General features: G+C 41.0%; 1 protein-coding gene across 2 annotated transcripts in view; it reads left to right on the forward strand.

Moving 5' to 3' along the window:
* LOC126267533 (glutamic acid-rich protein-like) overlaps positions 1 to 19,517 on the forward strand; it is a 477,667-nt gene that overhangs the window by 81,354 nt on the left and 376,796 nt on the right. For both annotated transcript variants that reach the window (XM_049972835.1, XM_049972834.1), the window contains exon 3: positions 15,265 to 15,450. In XM_049972835.1, the coding sequence (XP_049828792.1) occupies positions 15,265 to 15,450 (186 nt within the window). The remainder of the gene's footprint in view (positions 1 to 15,264; positions 15,451 to 19,517) is intronic.

Consider the following 19,517-nt stretch of genomic DNA (forward strand, 5'->3'; position numbering starts at 1 on the left):
TATGGAAATTACAATATAGGAAGGTAAATACAGAGTTTTAAGATGGGAGCAAAATGTAATGTGGCAGAGGTGACAGGATTGCTGAATGATTAATGAAATTGGAGGGCTGGGGAAATAACCGGTTGGTGACATGCAAAAACCCAGCCAACTGGCCTGCTTGGCTGCCATTAGTCTCCTGAGACAACCAGACTGCCTGTTTACCATACAAATGACAAGTCCTTGTTACTTAAGAATGTGTTCCGTCAACCAGTCTCTTCATTTAATCAAGTTGCTGGATAAATTTCTTCCTTCTCCCAATTCAGTTCAGTACTTAATTAGTTATTCAATCTGTCTATGTAAACTTATACATTATTGTGTAGTACCATATTTCAAAAACTTCTATTCTCTTCACATATGAACTGTTTATCATCCATGTTTTGTTTCCGTATGAGGCTACTCTCCAGAGAAATTCCTTCAGAAAAGATTTCGTAGCACCGAAATTTGTACTCGGTGATAACATATTCCTTTTTTTCCCAGAAATGTTTCTCTTGCTGTTTCCAGTCATCTAGTGAGACATCATGTCATTTTGCTGCAGGAAAATAGGAAAATTTATTGACTTCATTTAGTACTTCATTTCCTAACCTATTTTCCTCAGCACCACCTAATTAATTTGATTACTTCCCATTACTGTTGTTTTACATGTATTGAGTTCATCTGTAACCTTTTTTCAAGACACTATTCATTCCATTCAAGTGCTCTTCCTATCCCATTGCCACCACGGACACAATTACAGTCTCATTCGTAAACCTCGTGGTTTTCCTGCCTGAACTTCAATTCCCTTTCCCAATTTCTTCTTGGTTTCCTTTACTTCTTGCTCACTGTAAAGGCTGAAAAACACTGGAACAGGCTACAACCCTGTCTCACTCCCTTCTAAACTATGGCTGTAGTACTCAATTTTTATTGTTTTTGTTAGAAAGATACACATTATGTCACAGTTACAGATTGAAACAGACATACAAACCTAGGTAAGCAAGATTATCTACATAAGCAATGGTTTAAATAGTTTGAAAGTGCTGCTCAAGTCAAGTTCATAAGATAAGCCTGCATTCATCTTAAGAAAAAAAAAAAATCCAGTTGTCTGTAGCAGCGTATCACAAGAAAAGTTTGTAGTCATGGCCATTCTCGGTAATACTGTAGCATCTAATAGACGTGAATGTGGCAGTTAGCAAAGGATAAGAAGTTGCTAAACTGTGGTAATGATCTAACTTTTAGGTTCAGTCCCAAGACTGGGATTAAGTACAGGAGGCCATATTAAGTGGATGCTTCTGGATCTGTGATACTGTGTTCATATCTTTGGCTCATAAACATGACATTGTTGTCCATTCTTTACAGAGGTACTCTGAATCACTGTCGGGGAAGGACGCAAGACTTTCCTCCCTGACCATCTACATCTATACTTTGCAAACTGCCATTATGTGCATGGCAGAGGGTATGTCCCATTGTAACAGTTAGTAGGGTTTGTTCCTGTCCCATTCACATATGAAGTGTGGGAAGAATGATTGTTTTGAATGCCTCTGTGTGTGCAGTAATTATTCTAATCTTATCCTCACAATCCTTGTGTGGGTGATATGTAGGGGTTGCAGTATGTCCCCAGAGTAATGATTTAATGCCAGTTCTTGAAACTTTGTCAATAGACTTTCTCGAGACAGTTTACATCTATCTTCAAGAGTCTGCCATTTCAGTTCCTTCAGTACCTCTGACATTCTCCAACAGATTGAACAAACCTGTGAGCATTCATGCTGGCCTTCTCTGTATACATTCAATATTCCCGTTAGTCCTACCTGGTCATGTTCCGTATACTCGAGCAATACTGTAGGATGGGTTGCCTGGCCAATTTGTAAGCAATCTCTTTTGTAAACTGATTGCCCTTCCCTAGTATTATACCAATAAACCAACGTCTGCTACCTACTTTATCCATGATTGAACCTATGTGATAATTCCATGTCATACCCTACAAAATTTTATACCCAGGTATTTGTATGAATTGGCTGATTTCAGCAGTGACTCGTTGATATTATAGTCATAGGATACATCTTTTTTTTTTATTTTGCAAAGTGCAAAATTTTACATTTCTGAACATTTAGAGCAAGTTGTCAATTTCTACACCATGTTGAAATATTACCAAGATCTGACTGAATATTTTTGCAGCTGCTCTCAGATAGTACTTAATTGTAAATAACTGCATCATCTGCAAAAAGTTCAGTTTGACTATTAATATGGTCTGCAACGTCATTATATACAACATGAACAGCAAGGTCCCAACACACTTCCCAGGGCATATCTGAAGTTACTGCTACATCTGATGATGACTCTCGATGCAAGATAACATGCTGTGTCCTACCTACCAAAAATTCCCCAGTCCAGCCACAAATTTCACTTGATACCCCATAGGATCTTACTTTTGACAAGAAGCATAGACATGGCATTAAGTCAGATGCTTTTCGGAAATCAATAAACACTGCATCTACCTGGTTACCTTGATCCAAAGCTCTCAGTATGTCATGTGAGAAAAGTGCAAGTTGGGTTTCACATGATTTGTGTTTTCGAAAACTATACTGGTTGCATTGAGAAGGTCATTCTGTTCAAGATACCTCATTATGTCTGAGCTCAGAATATGGTCTAAGATTCTACAACAAATCGATGTCAAGGATATTGAACAGTAGTTCTGTGAATCAATTCTACTACCTTTCTTGTGACCTATGCATTTTTCCATGAATTGGGCGTGGTGTTTTTGTTCGAGGGATCTACAATAGATTATAGTGAGAAGAGGCGTCAACTCAGCTGCAAATTCAGTATGGAATCTGACAGGGATTCCTTTGGGCCCTGGAGCTTTGTCAGTTTTAATGATTTTGTTACGTCTTCTTCACCACTACTTGTTACGACAGATGGCCAGTTGTTAGCAGCAGACACAGTGGCTGCACCAAAGACTGAGACCGTGTGGAGTTTTACAATTATTTATTGAACTTTCTTTACAATTTCTCCCTCATCGTCGCTGCCCAGTCCTGTGGATCCCTCCGCTTGGTTGCTGCTGTGTAGATTCTCCAACAATGCGTGAAACATGCACCACTTATTGCGTGCGGAGCCTCAGGCCACCAGTGCTCCGCTGAAGCCAGGATGCCCTGAGGTCAGCTGCCGACACCTGCTGCACTGACGGCTGGGAAGCTGTCAGTCGTGATGTCCGTAAGATCCTGTCATGAACGGACCACGCGCTGTGGTTGCCGTGAAGTCCGGGTTTCAGTCCCCGGCGGCACTTGTGACAAAGACTGCGCTGCGGCCGGTCGTGCTGGAAGTTCTCGCTGTAGTTAGTCAGCCACGGTGCCGACCGAACTTGGTCTGACCACCAGAGAGGAAGTTGACATCTGGCAGCGAACGGATGACTCCTGCGAGCTGGAACAGACTTCCGGAATCGTCACCTAAAAAAATTGAACATTCGCGCATGGAACATGTCCGTCCTCAGATCCGAACTTCTTCCTCTTGGCTTCTGTCTGTTGCTCCACTATTCATATCCGGCAGGAGGACATTTTTTACCCTCAATGGTAGCTTTTTGTTATTACTACCCCAGTACATTGCAGCGTAACTTAGCGTGCGGGCCTCACTTCCCCTTACTCAGCGCTCTCCAGGCTTCGCTCGGCACTTGGTTTGTGTGTGTCCTTGCAACAGCCGGTTGGTAGACTGTTGCTGTCAGCAAGGCTATCTATGCCGCACTTACTTCACAACACCTCGGTCGTTGGCTGCCTCTGTTTTGCCATTCTCCACTGCGTGAAGCAACGCATACTACATGTGGTCGCAACACTGCCTCCTCCTAAAAATTAAATTCGTCCCCAAATTTACCCTATACGTTCACTCTAGTTCTATCCCATATTCTACATCCAGGTTGCCCTGACTCATGCCCTACTGGTAATCAATTCTACAGGAATCTCATGGAGTGGTCTTGCATTAACTTGCTGAATCCTCTGTTTTAATAAGACATATACCACAGCGATAAATACAATCAACACAGTAATAGTACTGGTTGAAATACCAATTTTCACTATGCTACGTTTCTGCCTGGTATCGTACTCCTCCACATGCCTTAATAATTGTTGCATTGAAATTTGACCTTTCTCTGAATCTACTAGTTTATCTATCATTTGCAATAGTGTAGCATCCAAGGTGTTGTTAATATACGTCAAATTTTCTCCTGGAGCAATACTGATTGACGCATCTGGCCAGTACAACGTCAGATGAGTATCTGTAACCTTGGTGACTCACGTGACTGTCGCTGGTAAGCCGAAACGATCCCCTACTATTTCACAATTTGTCTTGTTGATTAGCAAACCACTGTCCCGTAATTCCATCTCTGTGGTTGCTGTCCAATTCCCGTTGTCATAACACTTATCTGATATCCTCTCCGTAGCGAATACTGAATACAACGAATGCCTCCCAACTTGCTGAAAATGTGGCGTAGGCTTCACTATTATTCTCCGACACTCCGAATCTTTTGCTTCTGTCCTAAATAACTGGATCTCACATGACCCCTTGCCCATGAAAACAACCCGTGATGGACAAATAGAAACTGACTCTGTTAGATATCTACTCAACTCTAAACTCGACATAATAGCATGAGTACCCCCTCCTTAGAAATTAATAAAACCTCCTGTGTTCTAAACTGAAGGCCTTTCCCATGCACTCCCATCTGACCGGATAAGGATGCACTGTGTAACAGTGATACTGTCTCCCCACACTAGTTGCTGGAAATCTAATCTCTATATATATCTTAACTAGATCCATTGTTACCTTAATCCTAGACATATGATAACAAAGTGACATACTCACTTTAATTATCGGCACTACATCCTCTACCCCCTCTGGAAACTCCCCCTCTGCATGCTTCAGACTCTGTCTGAATTTTTCTGGTGACCTCAACGTCACTCTCACCTGCCCATGTAATGTGTGATGTACTGCCTCTTGCAGTTCATCCATCCGCACTAGTGCATCACCAATGCTGTTAACCAGTCCCATAGCAATTTAGCCATTTCCAGCTTCCTTTCCACTATATCAAATCGCGTTTGTACCTGTTCCAGATCCATATTCAATAATTTCTGTGTTTGTTCTATTTATGCTCATAACCCTGTAGCCATCCCACGCCCCAAGTGTATCACATTCAACAACTCTGTACCTAATCCCAGTATCTCTGTTGTGTGTGTACCCACTTGTACCCCATCCTGTGTCACCTACAGAATGGAGAGAGAAGGAAATACTCCCATCACTACCCCTTAATACCAATAAAATAACCCTAACCCGTGCACAAAAATAATACACACATGATAATTACTGCTAACTACACATCCCTCGAACGCAACTTACACTTAATACCCAGTTTACTGTCTGCTTCCGGCGCTTCTTTTCGCTTTCTGCCAGAAGGAGAAGTACATATACATAAATCTACTACCCCCTGGAACGGCTTAACTCTGCTGACGTGAACCACCGTTGTCTTGGTAGGCAATTGTAATTTTACATTGACAGGTGATGTCATTTCCACTACCTGGTACGGTCTCTGGAACTTGTTTGTGAACTTCTTGGTTCTCCCTTTTGGAACATACGGATTAGCTAGTAGCACCCATTGGCCTACTCTGTACTGTGGCAACTTCCTCGTTGTACCTCCCATCCGTTCTTGTCGTTCCAACGCTTTCTTGTTAGCTCGTCTGCCATACTTCTGTAATGGTTTTCGCAAATTGCCTTACATGCTCACCCTCCGCTTCCAGCCTTGGACGAAGCATGTCAAAAGGTGATGGCATCTTCACCCATACACCACTTCGTACGGCAACAACCCTGTCGATGTATGTACCTTACTATTATATGCACTAGTTACGAATTGCAAGTACACATCCCAGTCAGTGTGTTGACTATTTACATAGTTACTCAACATCTTAGTGTTCGTGCAGTGCACTCTCTCCGTTTGTCCGTTTGCTTGCGGATGGAATGGACTAGTCCATAGCTTCTTTACCCTCAGTAACTTACACAATTGCTTCATCAGATCAGACGTGAAATTAGTACCTTGATCCGAGATTAAGGACTGAGCTATCCCATACCTGAGTAACCAATTATTAACTAAAGCTTGTGCCACCGTACTTGCTTTCTGATCTGGTAATGCGACCATGACTAAATACCTAGAAAAGCGTTAACGCATACTTATTCCCTGCTGCACTCCTATTAAATGAGCCTAATATATCAATTCTGATTTGTTGGAAAGCTCAGTCTGCCTCTGGTAGTCTTTGAAGCTGAATCTTTTGATGGCTCAAGTCCGCACGCTGTATACATGGCACACAATTCCTGACGTACTCGTCCACGTCTTGACATCGTGTCCTCCACCAAAACTTCTCCTCTATCCGCCTATGGTCATGCGCCAGTTGCAAAACTTCTGTGGTTGCTTTCTGAATAATTGGCAATCACTATCCAAGGCTTGTGCCTTTTTCCACTCATTTTCAGTCACCTCTATTACTTGTAATACTGCCACTTTCCTGCTCAATGTGTCAGCATTGGCATGTTTCACACCTGGCTTGTGTATTACCTCATAATCAAACTCACTGAGTTTCAGTGCCCATCTCACTAACCTACTCGCTGGGTGTTTCAGACCTAGTAACCACTTCAGAGCTGAATGATCTGTCACAACCTTAAACGTTCTACCCTACAGATAACATCAAAAGTACGAAATACCGTATATTACCGCTAACAGTTCCTTTTCCGTCGTGGAGTAATTTTCTTCCGCCTTGTTAAGTTGACAAGACGCGAATGCAATCAGATATTCTTTGCCATCAATTTCTTGCCCAAGTACAACCCCAAGAGCGTGATTGGATGCGTCACGTTGTAGTAAAAACTCCTTTGAAAAGTCTAAAAACTTCAAAACTGTATCTGATGTCAGTATCTGTTTCAACTCTTGAAATGCTTTCTCGCAGTCTGACATCCACTGGAAGGTAACACCTTTTCTTAGCAACTTAGTAAATGGCCTCGCTGTTTCTGCGAATCCCTATACGAATTTTCGATAATAGCTCGCAAGACCAATATACGATTGCAGTTGTTTAACAGTTTGCGGAAATGGAAAATCTCGTGCTGCAGAAGTGAGACGAGGATCTGTCTGTACCCCGTCCTGACTGATAACATGCCCAAGATAATTTACTTGTGCTTGCGCAAAAGGGCATTTGTCCAAACGTAATGTTAGCCGTGCTGCCTCTAATCTTTTAAACACCTCCTCTAACTGTTCCACTTGCTGCTCTATATCTCTTGAAAAACCTATAATGTCATCCAGATACACCATGCGTTTTTTCGGTTTTAACCCACAAAGGACTCCATCCAACAACCTCTGAAATGGTGCTAGAGCTTTTTTTAGTCCAAATGGCATTCATTTAAACTCGAAATGACCACAATGCATCGTAAATGCTGTTTTTGGCCTGTCCTCCGGACATACTTCAATCTGGTGATAACTGCTTCGCAAATCCATAGTGGAGAAAAATGTACACTGCCCTAGGTTGTCTTAACGTTTCCATGATATTCGGAATCGGATATACGTCCGCCACTGTCCATTCATTCAAATGTCTGTAGTCACAACAGTAGCGAAATTTTTTCGACCCAGTCGATGTCTTCTTCAGAACTAGGACCATGCTACTAGACCAAGGACTATTACTGTGCTGGATTATCCCATCTTCCAGTTGCTGCTCTATTAATTGCTCTACTACTGGTTGTAATTGTTTCGGTAGTCTGTATGGCTTACCATACATCGGAGCGTGATTCCCTGTCGAAATATGATGCTGTGTTATTGGTGTAGCAGGTAACGTACTCTGTGCTTCAAACAATGCTTTATACTTTAGCAATAATGCTTCCATACCCGAACGATCATTTCCTCTCAAATTATTTACCTTGTCATGAAGCGCAGACGTGCTGACGGTTTGCTTTACATCATAGTCTAGCCTCGAACTATCGATGTCCTCTTCAACAATTAACTCTACTGTGGCTATTACTAATCCCTTCGGCAGATCGACATCATCCCGCCCGAAGTTATCTAAACTCGCCGTACCATAAACTGCCCGTTTATGTCCGTGACCCGTGATACACTCCTACGAATAAAGCAATGCTATTTGTCTAAAACCTCATTACTTGGTAGTGGCTCTACCAAGAATAACCCCTGCTGTGGCACATTGACATCCACCGGTACCCAGATCAACTTCCTTGTACCTGTTCGTACTTTGTCACACAAAATCACCTTTAATGCACTTGTGCGCAGTTAGTTGGTATCATCTTAGCTATTGGTGCACCTTAGCTGTTGGTTCACCTTGCGACTCTGAAACATTTGCAACAGCTGTACTAATTGAGAACAAGTTCCTATCGAGTTCCAGCATATGTTGCGAAAGGTCAATTTTGGCGTGATTTTAATCAGAAAGTCCAGCCCAATTATTGCTGAAAATCCCTGTACCACAGTTGACAACACCTCCATTTGCTCCCAGAACCACATGAGCTGTGCTGTCTGTAGTGCATCTAATTTTTTATCACCTACTGTGCGCAATCTGTATGTCGGAGCTTCCAATCCTTTCTTGCCCACGAGGTCCACACTGACAACTGATACATGCGCTCCAGTATCCACTAAAACTCTTCGCCACTTATCTTTTATCCAAACCATTAAACTACAATCTGCCTCTTCGTGCACTCTCTGAGTACCTCTTTTTACTGGAAATGCATGATGGCAGGAACACTCCCTTTTTCGTTTAACAGTTTTTTACCTGCTGTATCATTAACCCGTTTTTTGGCTTTACACTGCTGTGCCTTATGCCCTATTTTGTGACAATTGAAACACTGCGGTTCCCAACACTGTCCCTTAAAATTACCTTGCTTCCCACAATGGTAACACTCTTTGGAAGACGAAAAAAATTTCTTGTCATTGCGACTTCTAGTGGTGCTATCCACTTCCTGCAAATGTGTAGCTACGCACAATGCTGCTGCTAAGTCACTTGGATTTTCCATCTGTATCCAGTGTGAAAAATCCGGCGAGACCCCTCGCAAAAATGCATCTAAAGCTCTGTTCTCTGCGTCTTTCAATAGAACTTCATTTGCACTCGCATCTTGTGTTAACTCATACGTGGGCGCATTCGTTCTCCTAATTCTGCCTGAAAATTCTTTTACCATTTCACCCATTTTTTGCATCATCCTCCCAAATTTTTCTCTACAAAATCTGGCACTGTTTATTTCCTAAACCTTTGCAATAATCCCTCAGCCAACTCTGAACGTAGTAGCATCCATTAATCCTTTGTGGTATGCCACATAAGTCTTTGCGTCACCTACTAACCGTAACCTCGCCATTTGCAAACACATTCCATCTGACCAGCCACCAGTCTAGTCGAACTATGTACGTCACCAATGAAAACATTCACATTCTCTGATGTTTTACCCGAGAAGGAAGGTATCAAATTAGCTGCTGAACAATCTGCCACACCGGAAAAGACAGTACCCTTGCATTCTACACTATCGCTTCCTGAGCCTGATTGAGTATTTTGCAACAGTTGTTGCACCATCCTCTGCATTTGCTGCTTTTGCAACTTACTTTCTTCAATCAGTTTCTTAACTTACTCTGTCAATGCAACTTGGCATCACTTGCACATGTCTCTGGCATTTTCCGTGTGGTATACCTCACCTCACAAAAATAAAATTGTATTACGCAGAAGCAAGTTAATTCCTAGCACGTCTAATGGCAATCCATCTAGACTTACCACATTGCCCCATTACATGACCATAGAAGCCACACACATCACAAGTGCTTGGTACAAATTTATCGCAAGGAGCCATGTGACCTGTTAATCCACACACTACACATTTAGATGGTATTAAGTTAATATGACTATCATTCCCACGAAACTGCAATAAGTCTACAAGGCTGCTAGGCCCTTCAGTGACACTCTCACATATCTTAACGCTACCCTTGACATATCTAGTTACACAGAAAACATAGAGAGAAGGCAATTGCTGGACTCACCTTATTCGGTGTTTTTCGGTTGCACCGCATGGTGCTAGTCAAAGTCTTGGCGTGGGTGCGCCTGACACCACTTGTTACAGAGCTTCCAATACTTGTTACGACAGATGGCCACTTGTTAGCAGCAGACACAGTGGCTGCGCCAAAGACTGAGATGGCGTGGAGTTTTACAATTATTTATTAAACTTTTTTTTACAATTTCTCCCTCGTCTTTACAATTTCTCCCTCATCTTTACAATTTCTCCCTCGGATCCCTCCGCCTGGCTGCTACTCCGTACATTCTTCGACAATGCGCGCAATGCGTGCTGCTGTTCGCATTTGGAGCCTCAGGACACCAGTGCTCCACTGAAGCGAGGATGCCCTGTGGTTGAGATGAACTCCTCTCCGTGAGGTCAGCTGCTGAAGCATGCTGCACCAGCGGCTGGGAAGCCCCCGCGATGTCCGTGAGGTCGCGTCATGGATGGACCACACGCTATGGTTGCCGTGAAGTCCGGGTGTCAGTCCCCGGCGGCGCTTGTGACCAAGACCGCGTTGCGACCGGTCTTGCTGGAAGTTCTCGCTGTAGTTAGTCAGCCATGGTGCCGACTGAACTCGGGCTGACCACCAGAGCTGAAGTTGACATCCGGGGGCAAATGGATGACTCCTGCGAGCTGGAACAGACTTCCGGAATCGTCACCTACGAAGATTGAACATTTGGACATGGACCACGTCCATCCTCAGATCCGAACTGCTTCCTAATGGCCTCTGTCTGTTGCTGCCTGCGCTCCACTATTTATATCCTGCAGGAGGACATTTTTTACCCTCGGTGGTAGCTTTTTGTTATTACTCCCTCAGTATATTGCAGTGTAACTTAGTGTGCGGGCCTCACTTCCCCTTACTCAGCACTCTCCAGGCTTCGCTCAGCACTCGGTCTGTGTGCGTCCTTGTGTCAGCCGGTTGGTAGACTGTTGCTGTCAGCAAGGCTATCTGTGCCGTACTTACTTCACAACGCCTCGGTCGTTGGCTGCTTCTGTGTTGCCATTCTCCGCTGTGTGAAGCAACGCTTACTACATGTGGCCGCAACAATTTCAATTGTTTCTCAACACCACTGACACTAGTACTTATTTCATTCATCTTTTCAGTGGCATGGGGATTAAATTGGGGTAGTTCTCTTGGGTTTTCCTTTTTAAAGGAATATTTGAAGATCGAGTTAAGCATTTCAGCTTTTGCTTTGCTATACTCAATTTCAGTTCCTGTCTCATTCACTAGGGACTGGACACTAAATTTGGTGCCACTTACAACCTATACATATGACCAGAATTTCTTTGGATGTTGTGTAATTTCATTTTACAGTATTCTGCTATGGTAGTCATTGAAGGCATCATGCATTGCTCTTTTCACTTTTCATTCAGCATCTCTCTATCTATAGCCCTTCACTTTGTTTTACACCTGTTATGCAGTTATCTCTGTTTCCTTAGATGTCTTTTAACAGTCACTGTACACCATGGAGGTTCCCTCCCTTTACACTATCCAGTGTGTGGTCAACTATTCTCTTAAACTTGAGCCAGAGTTCCTCTACATGCTCCTGACCTTGCTGAAAGTTTCAAGTTCCTCATTGAGATATGATATCACTGATTTTTTATCTATTTTACTGAACATATATATCTTTCTGCTTGTTCTGATAGGATCATTTTTCTGCTGGTTGAAATTATATTCCTTTAATTTTTAAAGCCTTTTGCAGAATCATGTAATATGGTAGCTAATATGTTACTGCATACCATCTGATTCATTAGCATTGTAAAGTTAATCAGAAATGAATGTGATAAAGGAAGTAAGATTTTTGAATTCATTTTCAAAATATTCATCTGCATCTGTGACAGCTGATGTGTTCCACCTTTTTAACGAAATGGAGCTGGCTTTTAGAAAAGATCTTGTTTAAATTTATCACTCTTCCTCCAATATCACATCTTAAATCATACCATCACTCTCCATCTTTGCAGTAAACAGCATGAAAATGAATCGTCTAGCTATTTGTTCTTTGCATATAAAATGGCGTATAAACTAGGTTTTGTAATCATTTTGAAATAAAATTCAATTTCTTTTCTTTTATTCTTCCAATCTGACACCATTGACATTTCAACACCAATTTAGCACCAGTATTTTTCTACAATTCTCTTTCATCCAGCAATATATCTGGATTTAATCTTCTTTCCCTCTGTCATTTTACACTCGCAACAAACAGGGGAAATAAAGTGATGTCAACTCATCGTTAACTAGTTAACTGGTAACATGACAGGGTTTCAGTATGGCAGTTGGCTGCTGTACATGCATGCGTGCCCCCCCCCCCCCCCCCCCCCCCCCACACACACACACACTCAGAAACGCACAGACTTGACAAAATTTAGCATTATTTTGTAATAATTTCATGATCACAGCTTATTAGTATTCATTCAGCAATGTTGATTCATTAGCCATTAGTCTGATGTATCAGGAAGTATGCCAGTTTTTCGGCATGTAGGTTAAATGTATTCCCTACTTTCAGCTTGTCTCGTACACTCTTCTTCTGTTCAACATCATCTGTTTCAACTTGTGACCACACCAATAAGTCACCTTTGGGTTTCTGTCACGAATTTAATGTGCATTTCCTCCCACCCTCTGTCCTTCCCTACAGATTCAGCCCCAACTTTGACCCTCCATTCTTTCGTTTTGACATTGAATGGCACAGTGCTAGAAAGTCTTCCGAAATGAGAAATATAAGTAAATCATCCATGACACAAATACAGGCTGTGATTAGTGTGCACATTCATAAAGATCTGTTGCAGTTCTAGTGTCTCAATATCTCATATACGATCTTACTTGATCTGTTAAACATAGTTCCAAGAAAACATATAAAAAACCTTGTCTAACTAAAGAAATAAGAATATCTTGCAACCGTAAAAGAGAACTGTATCTAACAACAAGAGGGAATACTGACCCCGAAATTGTTAAATATTATAAAAACTATTGTGCGGTACTAAGAAAAAGTTATTAAAAAGTCCAGAAGCATGTATGTGTATCATGTCTGAGATCAGTAACTCTGATAATAAAATTGAAGCAATTTGGAATATTATTGAAAGGGAAACAGGGCAACCAAGAGCACAGGAAGACTGTAGTGCCATAAAACTGAATGACAAGTGTGCTAACAAACAATCAGAAATTGGAAATATTTTCAATAATCATTTTTTAAATGTTGTGGAGAAAATAGGATCTAGATCTTCACTAGAAGAGGCAAGGCTTCTAATAGAAGAGGCCATACCTGTGCAGTTTGAAACAACTGTATTTCCACCAACCTCTCCCTCTGAAATCAGTAAAATAATAAACTCACTGAAAAGTAAAAGCTCTTACGGAATGGATGGCATTTCCAGACAGGTACTTAAAGCTTGTTCCCCACAGATAAGTAGGATCCTCAGCCACGTATGTAATAGCTCTTTGGAGCAGGGTGTTTTCCCCGATAGACTGAAATATGCCATTGTAAAACCATTGCATAACAAGGGGGATACGTCGGATGTCAACAACTACTGCCCAATCTCTCTTCTGACAGCTCTATAAAAATTTTTTGAGAAAGTAATGTATTCAAGAGTAGCCTCCCATATTTGTAAAAATAAAGTACTAACAAAAAGTCAGTTTGGTTTTCAGAAAGGCTTTTCAACAGAAAATGCTGTATACGCTTTCACTGATCAAATATTAAATGCTCTGAATAACCGGACATCACCCATTGGTATTTTTTGTGATCTCTCAAAGGCCTTTGATTGTGTAAATAATGGAATTCTTTTAGATAAGCTAAATCATTATGGTTTGAAGGGGGCAGTGCAGAAATGGTTTAATTCATACTTAACTGGAAGAATCCAGAAAGTTGAAATAAGTGGTTCATGTAATGTTAAAACAACAGCTGATTCCTCAAACTGGGGGCTATCTAGTACGGGGTCCCACAGGGTTCGGTCTTAGGTCCTTTACTGTTCTTGATATACATTAATGACTTTCCATTCCATATTGATGAAGATACAAAGTTAGTTCTTTTTGCTGATGATACAAGTATAGTAATAACATCCAAAAACCAAGAACTAAGTGATGTAATTGTAAATGATGTTTTTCACAAAATTATTAAGTGGTTCTCAGCAAACGGACTCTCTTTAAATTTTGATAAAACACAGTATATACAATTCCGTACAGTAAATGGCACAACTCCAGTAATAATACAGACTTTGAACAGAAGTCTGTAGCTAAGGTAGAATTTTCAAAATTTTTAGGTGTGTCCATTGTGAGAGGTTAAACTGGAAGCAACATATTGATGGTCTGCTGAAACATCTGAGTTCAGCTATGTATGCTATTAGGGTTATTGCAAATTTTGGTGATAAGAATCTCAGTAAATTAGCTTACTATGCCTTCTTTCATTCACTGCTTTCGTATGGCATCATATTCTGGGGTAATTCATCGTTGAGTAGAAAAATATTCATTGCTCAAAAATGTGTAATCAGAATAATTGCTGGAGCCCACCTACGGTCATCCTGCAGACATCTATTTAAGGATCATGGGATCCTCACAGTAACCTCACAGTATATATCCTCACTTATGAAATTTGTTGTTAATAATCCGACCCAGTTCAAAAGTAATAGCAGTGTGCATAGCTATAACACCAGGAGAAAGGATGATCTTCACTATGCAGGGTTAAATCTGACTTTGGCACAGAAAGGGGTAAATTATGCTGCCACAAAAGTTTTTGGTCACCTACCAAACAGCATCAAAAGCCTGACAGATAGTCAACCAACATTTAAAAATAAATTAAAAGAACTTCTAGATGACAACAACTTCTACTCATTCGCTGAATTTTTAGATATAAATTAAGGGAGGGAAAAAAACTAACTTAAACATCAGTGTCATGCAATATTTTGTGTAATGTAATATCGTGTACAGACATCTTTCATTAACCTGACACGTTCCACATCATTACGAAGTGTCGTATTCATAATCTATGGAACAAGTATTAATCTAATCTAATCTAATCTAATCTAATCTGTGAGACTCATGAAGTATAGGTCATTACAGTTCCTGTTGTAGTGAGTAAATCTCACATGACATATTAATATATTAAGTATTACGGAAATTATACTTTATACAGAGCAGGTATAAAGCCATTTATTGTGTGTAGTGCTACACTTTCAGTATTAATATAATTGACACAAACATCATCAAATCATTCATAATTTTCATTGTAGGCATGTGCTGCACAAAGAGAACTATATGAAGATACGCTCCCAGCTAGAAATACAAGGAGGACAATACATAATGATAACAGACATAGTGTCCTATATCATGAAGGAAAAGGAAACGACTTTCCATTCCATGAAACAAGAACTGAAGTATTTCATCCTGGCCATGGAAACCGAAGATTATTAAATGAGGTAAGGATGAACAATTTTTAACTGTTTATGTGTCTTCCATCTCCGTTGTGTCTTTAATCCTTTGTTGTATTCCAATAGATGATCAGTTTTTCACTGATGTTTTAATTTACAAACAAATTTTAGACTGTAGTACTAAGGGTATAAATGACATGCTATAATGTTCTAACGTCTTCCTTAGGGAATCTAGTTAATATTACCATGTTCCTAAGGTTTTGTGAGACAACTTAGAACAGACCACGACCAATATAGCAAATATGTTCTTGTCTAACTGTGCATGATGGGTTGGTGCATAAGATCGTAGCGTTTTTCCATAATGCCTTTAAATATGTCTGCTTGTGTCTGTGTACGTATGGATGGATGTGTGTGTGTGTGTGTGTGTGTGTGTGTGTGTGTGTGTGTGCGCGCGCGAGTATATACCTATCCGTTTTTCCCCCTAAGGTAAGTCTTTCCGCTCCCGGGATTGGAATGACTCCTTACCCTCTCCCTTAAAACCCACATCCTTTCATCTTTCCTTTTCCTTCCCTCTTTCCTGACGAAGCAGCCGCCGGTTGCGAAAGCTCGAAATTCTGTGTGTGTGTTTGTGTGTTTTATTCATTGTGCCTATCTACCGGCGCTTTCCCGTTTGGTAAGTCTTGGAATCTTTGTTTTTAATATATTTTAAACATATCAGATACACATAAGAGAGACTTCAGTCATCAGTGATGTATTCTCTGTCACTATTAACAATAGTCTGCCAATGCTGGGGTAACTTTTAGATCCCGCGACCATAGAAATCACATGGTCTTGTGGTGAAGATCTTGACGAGCTGTGTCAAGATGCATTTTCATCCAGAAAGGAAGTTCCTTGAAGAATGTTAGGTAGAGAGCAGAAGAGGTGACAATCGGAGGCCACACAATCAGGTGAATAATGTGAATGCAGAATGAGTTCCCAACCCAACTCGTGTTTTTTGTCAGACAAAGAATCGAGTGGGTGTTATTGTGGAGTGGTATCACTTCATGCATTCTTTCTGGTTGTTGTTCTTGGACCGTGTCATCAGTGATGGTTACACCTTGAGGAAGCAGTTCGTAGTACGCAACACTGTCACTCTTTCACATTATGTTTTGTGGATGCATGCAGGTCTTTGGTTGGGCTCGACCATTCTTTTCTTTTCCTTATGTTGATGCAAAGACACCATTTCTTGTCACCAGTAACGATATATGATAGGAATGGTCGGTGTTGTTCACTAACCATTTGATGATGAGCAAGCAGAGATGAACCTAAGGCCACCTGGTGATTTATTTGATCTTGGCTTAGAGAATGAATTACCCATGCACATGATTTTTGAATGTTCCCCATTGCGTCCAAATGTGACATGATGGTGGTATGATCAGAGTTCATTATGTTTGTCAGTTCTTAAGTACACTGATAAGGATCACTGTGGATTTTTTTTTTTTGTCATCAGTCTACTGACTGGTTTGATGCGGCCCGCCATGAATTCCTTACCTGTGCTAACCTCTTCATCTCAGAGTAGCACTTGCAACCTACGTCCTCAATTATTTGCTTGACATATTCCAATCTCTGTCTTCCTCTACAGTTTTTGCTCTCTACAGCTCCCTCTAGTACCATGGAAGTCATTCCCTCATGTCTTAGCAGATGTCCTATTATCCTGTCCCTTCTCCTTATCAGTGTTTTCCACATATTCCTTTCCTCTCAGATTGTGCGTAGAACCTCCTCATTCCTTACCTTATCAGTCCACCTAATTTTCAACATTCGTCTATAGCACCACATCTCAATTGCTTCTATTCTCTTCTGTTCCGGTTTTCCCACAGTCCATGTTTCACTACCAAACAATGCTGTACTCCAGACGTACATCCTCAGAAATTTCTTCCTCAAATTAAGACCGGTATTTGATATTAGTAGACTTCTCTTGGCCAGAAATGCCTTTTTTGCCATAGCGAGTCTGCTTTTGATGTCCTCCTTGCTCCGTCCGTCATTGGTTATTTTACTGCCTAGGTAGCAGAATTCCTTAACCTCATTGACTTCGTGACTATCAATCCTGATGTTAAGTTTCTCACTGTTCTCATTTCTACTACTTCTCATTACCTTCGTCTTTCTCCGATTTACTCTCAAACCATACTGTGTACTCATTAGACTGTTCATTCCGTTCAGCAGATCATTTAATTCTTCTTCACTTTCACTCAGGATAGCAATGTCACCAGCGAATCGTATCATTGATATCCTTTCACCTTGTATTTTAATTCCACTCCTGACCCTTTCTTTTATTTCCATCATTGCTTCCTCGATGTACAGATTGAAGAGTAGAGGCGAAAGGCTGCAGCCTTGTCTTACACCCTTCTTAATACGAGCACTTCGTTCTTGATCGTCCACTCTTATTATTCCTTCTTGGTTGTTGTACATATTGTATATGAGCCATCTCTCCCTATAGCTTACCCCTACTTTTTTCAGAATCTCGAACAGCTTGCACCACTTTATATTGTCGAACGCTTTTTCCAGGTCGACAAATCCTATGAACGTGTCTTGATTTTTCTTTAGCCTTGCTTCCATTATTAGCCGTAACGTCAGAATTTCTCTCTCGTGCCTTTACTTTCCCTAAAGTCAAACTGATCGTCACCTAGCACATTCTCAATTTTCTTTTCCATTTTTCTGTATATTATTCTTGTAAGCAGCTTCAATGCATGAGTTGTTAAGCTGATTGTGCGATAATTCTCGCACTTGTCAGCTCTTGCTGTCTTCGGAATTGCGTGGATGATTCTTTTCCGAAAGTCAGATGGTATGTCGCCAGACTCCTATATTCTACACACTAATGTGAATAGTTGTTTTGTTGCCACCTCCCCTAATGATTTTAGACATTCTGATGGAATGTTACCTATCCCTTCTGTCTTATTTGACTGTAAGTCCTCCAAAGCTCTTTTAAATTCCGATTCTAATACTGGATCCCCTATCTCTTCTAAATTGACTCCTGTTTCTTCTTCTACCACATCAGACAAATCTTCAGCCTCATAGAGGCTTTCAATCTATTCCTTCCACCTATCTGCTCTCTCCTCTGCATTTAACAGTGGAATTCCCGTTGCACTCTTAATGTTACCATCTTTGCTTTTAATGTCACCAAAGGTTGTTTTGACTCTCCTGTAAGCTGAGTCTGTCCTTCCGACAATCATATCTTTTTCGATGTCTTCACATTTTTCCTGCAGCCATTTCGTCTTAGCTTCCCTGCACTTCCTATTTATTTCATTCCTCTGCGACTTGTATTTCTGTATTCCTGATTTTCCCGGAACATGTTTGTACTTCCTCCTTTCATCAATCAACTGCAGTATTTCTTCTGTTACCCATGGTTTCTTCGCAGCTACCTTCTTTGTACCTATGTTTTCCTTCCCAACTTCTGTGATGGCCCTTTTTAGAGACGTCCATTCCTCTTCAACTGTGTTGCCTACTGCGCTATTCCTTATTGCTGTATCTATAGCTTTAGAGAACTTAAAACATATCTCATCATTCCTTAGAACTTCCGTATCCCACTTCTTAGTGTATTGATTCTTCCTGACTAATGTCTTGAACTTCAGCCTACTCTTCATCACTACTATATTGTGATCTGAGTCTATATCTGCTCCTATGTACTCCTTACAACCCAGTATATGATTTCGGAATCTCTGTCTGACCATGATGTAATGTAATTGAAATATTCCTGTATCTCCTGGCCTTTTCCAAGTATACCTCCTCCTCTTGTGATTCTTGAACAAGGTATTCACTATTACTAGCTGAAACTTGTTACAGAACTCAATTAGTCTTTCTCCTCATTCATTCCTTCTCCCAAGGCCATATTCCCCTGTAACCTTTTCTTCTACTCCTTCCCCTACAACTGCATTCCAGTCGCCCATGACTATTAGATTTTCGTCCCCCTTTACATACTGCATTACCCTTTCAATATCATCACACACTTTCTCTATCTGTTCATCTTCAGCTTGCGACGTCGGCATGTATACCTGAAGTATCATTGTCGGTGTTGGCCTGCTGTCGATTCTGCTTAGAACAACCCGGTCACTGAACTGTTCACAGTAAAACACCCTCTGCCC

The sequence above is a fragment of the Schistocerca gregaria genome, chromosome 4 (genome assembly GCF_023897955.1).
Source record: "Schistocerca gregaria isolate iqSchGreg1 chromosome 4, iqSchGreg1.2, whole genome shotgun sequence".
In the NCBI taxonomy this organism is placed as follows: Eukaryota; Metazoa; Arthropoda; class Insecta; order Orthoptera; family Acrididae; genus Schistocerca; species Schistocerca gregaria.